We start from the raw sequence: 2,108 nt of genomic DNA, 5'->3' as shown, positions 1-2,108 counted from the left end.
CGACGAGTCTCCACTGCTCGTTAAATGACATTAATTATAGGATTCACCAGAAGCTGCTGGCCTTTTAGTTGCACAGACCTGCCTCTACTCCAGCAGTGCCAATCTTTTTGGCACCAGGGAATGATTTTGTGGATGACAATTTTTCCATGGATAATGGAGGCAGGTGGTTACAGAATGAACCTGCTCCACCTGCAATCATCAGACTTTGGGTTCCCGCAGACAGCGTGCAACCTAGATCCCTCACATGCACAGTTCACACTAGAATTCAGCTCCTAGGATAATCTAATGTGCAGCTGATCTGACAGGAGGCGGAGCTCAGGCAGTGATGCTCACCCACCGCTCACCTCCTGCTGTGCGCCCTGCCTTCTCTCAGGCTGCTGACCCATACTGGTTCACTGCCTAGGGGCTGGGGACCCCTGCTGTAAATGCCTGCAGGCCTTATCCTCTTGGTAGGGGCATAGAAAACCAGGAGTCAGATAAGCTCTAAATCAATCTACATTTTATGGATTCTTGAGGAAACAGTGAAAGGAGGAATGTCCCCACTCACTTTCCCTCTACCTGGCATCATTTCATGTAATGCACTAGAAGAACCCAGGGTGCTTCAAGATAGCTTAGGCTTGTTACACCAGGGACCACCAGAAAAGGAGACAATTAATGTGTCCATGTGGATTCATCTGTTGCAAGTTATTTATTACTTCAGTGCAGGGTGTTGATCACAGAGAAGGCTGTGCGTGTCTTGGGCAGGAGTATGTGGGAACTCTGTTTATTCTACTCAAATTTGCTGTAATCCTAAAAATGTTTTAAAATAAATTTAATGTAAATGGGACTGACAAAGACATTTTGGTAGAAATGTCGGCCACTTTTTAGAAATTATGTTTAGTCTTACCATGTGATCAAGCAATCCTGCTCCAAATGATTTATCCATTCGATTTTAAAATTTATGTCCTCACAAAGGAATGTTTGCATCAGCCTGATTGATGGCTGCCTTTCCCACTCTGTGAATGTTACTTATAGGGTGAAAGTTGAAAAGATTATTTCCTATATGATTGGAATGTATATATCTTTCTATTTCTACTTTTACTCAGTGACTTAACCCATCTTCTAAATAATTTAGACCTCATAAATCCTGTCATCTTCACAGCCCCATCACAGCTGCCTCCTCCCTCAGGGTTTCTGACACTCTCAGGATGTGGTTTTCACACTGTGTCTCTTGCACAGTAATACACGGCCGTGTCCTCAGATCTCAGGCTGCTCAGCTCCATGTAGGCTGTGTCTGTAGACATGTCCGCGGTGATGGTGACTCTGTCCTGGAACTTCTGTGCGTAGTCTGCTTCACCATCTTCAGGATCAACACCTCCCATCCACTCAAGCCCTTTTCCAGGAGCCTGTCGCACCCAGTTCAGGTAGTGGTCGGTGAAGGTGTATCCAGAAGCCTTGCAGGAGATTTTCACGGTGGCCCCAGGCTTCTTCACCTCAGCCCCAGACTGCACCAGCTGGACCTCAGAGTGGGCGCCTGTGGAGAGGACAGAGGAGTGAATGAGACACCACTTCACTGGACCCAGTCCCCTCATCAGCCCTGGAACTGAGGATTCTCTTACCTGTAGCTGCTGCCACCAAGAGGAGGAGCCTCCAGGTCCAGTCCATGGTGAGGTGCTGTGCTCTGGGGGCGTCTGTAGGGGAGGGATGTGGTTGTTGTGTGATGCTCTCTCGGCAAGGACAGATCTGTATTTACCTCGCTAGACACCAGTGCATTTGCATATTCATGAGGCAGGTATTTCATAGCTCAAGTCACCCCACCCTGGGGAAGAAGATAGGTGACACACGGCCCACTCCACAGTGGGATGCTGAGCTCCATGACCTGAACTTGTTTAATGATATTTGTCATCTGACATGCTTAGAAGTCCATGAAGACAGAACTCCTCTTACAGAAAACCAGAATCTCACAGGACATTGTCCTCAATGTGATTCCTTTTTCACATGGCACACTGACAACCTGAACTTTCCTGGGCCTTGCCCTCTGCACATCTAACTTCTGGGATGAGTGTGTCTCCCGATAGTAACACCCATTGAATTAATAAAAGCACCCCTCAATTCCTAATGATAAATAC

General features: G+C 47.2%; 1 gene segment (V, D, J or C); it reads right to left on the bottom strand.

The window, feature by feature from the left end:
• Positions 1-1,196: 1,196 nt before the first annotated feature.
• Positions 1,197-1,660, bottom strand: LOC126958604 (immunoglobulin heavy variable 1-69-2-like). The segment is given in 2 exon segments: positions 1,197-1,513; positions 1,599-1,660. Coding segments are annotated over 2 exon segments (363 nt in total).
• Between the last annotated feature and the right edge of the window lie 448 nt (positions 1,661-2,108).

Source organism: Macaca thibetana, chromosome 7, assembly GCF_024542745.1.
Source record: "Macaca thibetana thibetana isolate TM-01 chromosome 7, ASM2454274v1, whole genome shotgun sequence".
NCBI lineage: Eukaryota > Metazoa > Chordata > Mammalia > Primates > Cercopithecidae > Macaca > Macaca thibetana.
The sequence above is the reverse complement of the archived record's forward strand: the minus strand, read 5'-3'. Positions and strand labels throughout refer to the sequence as shown.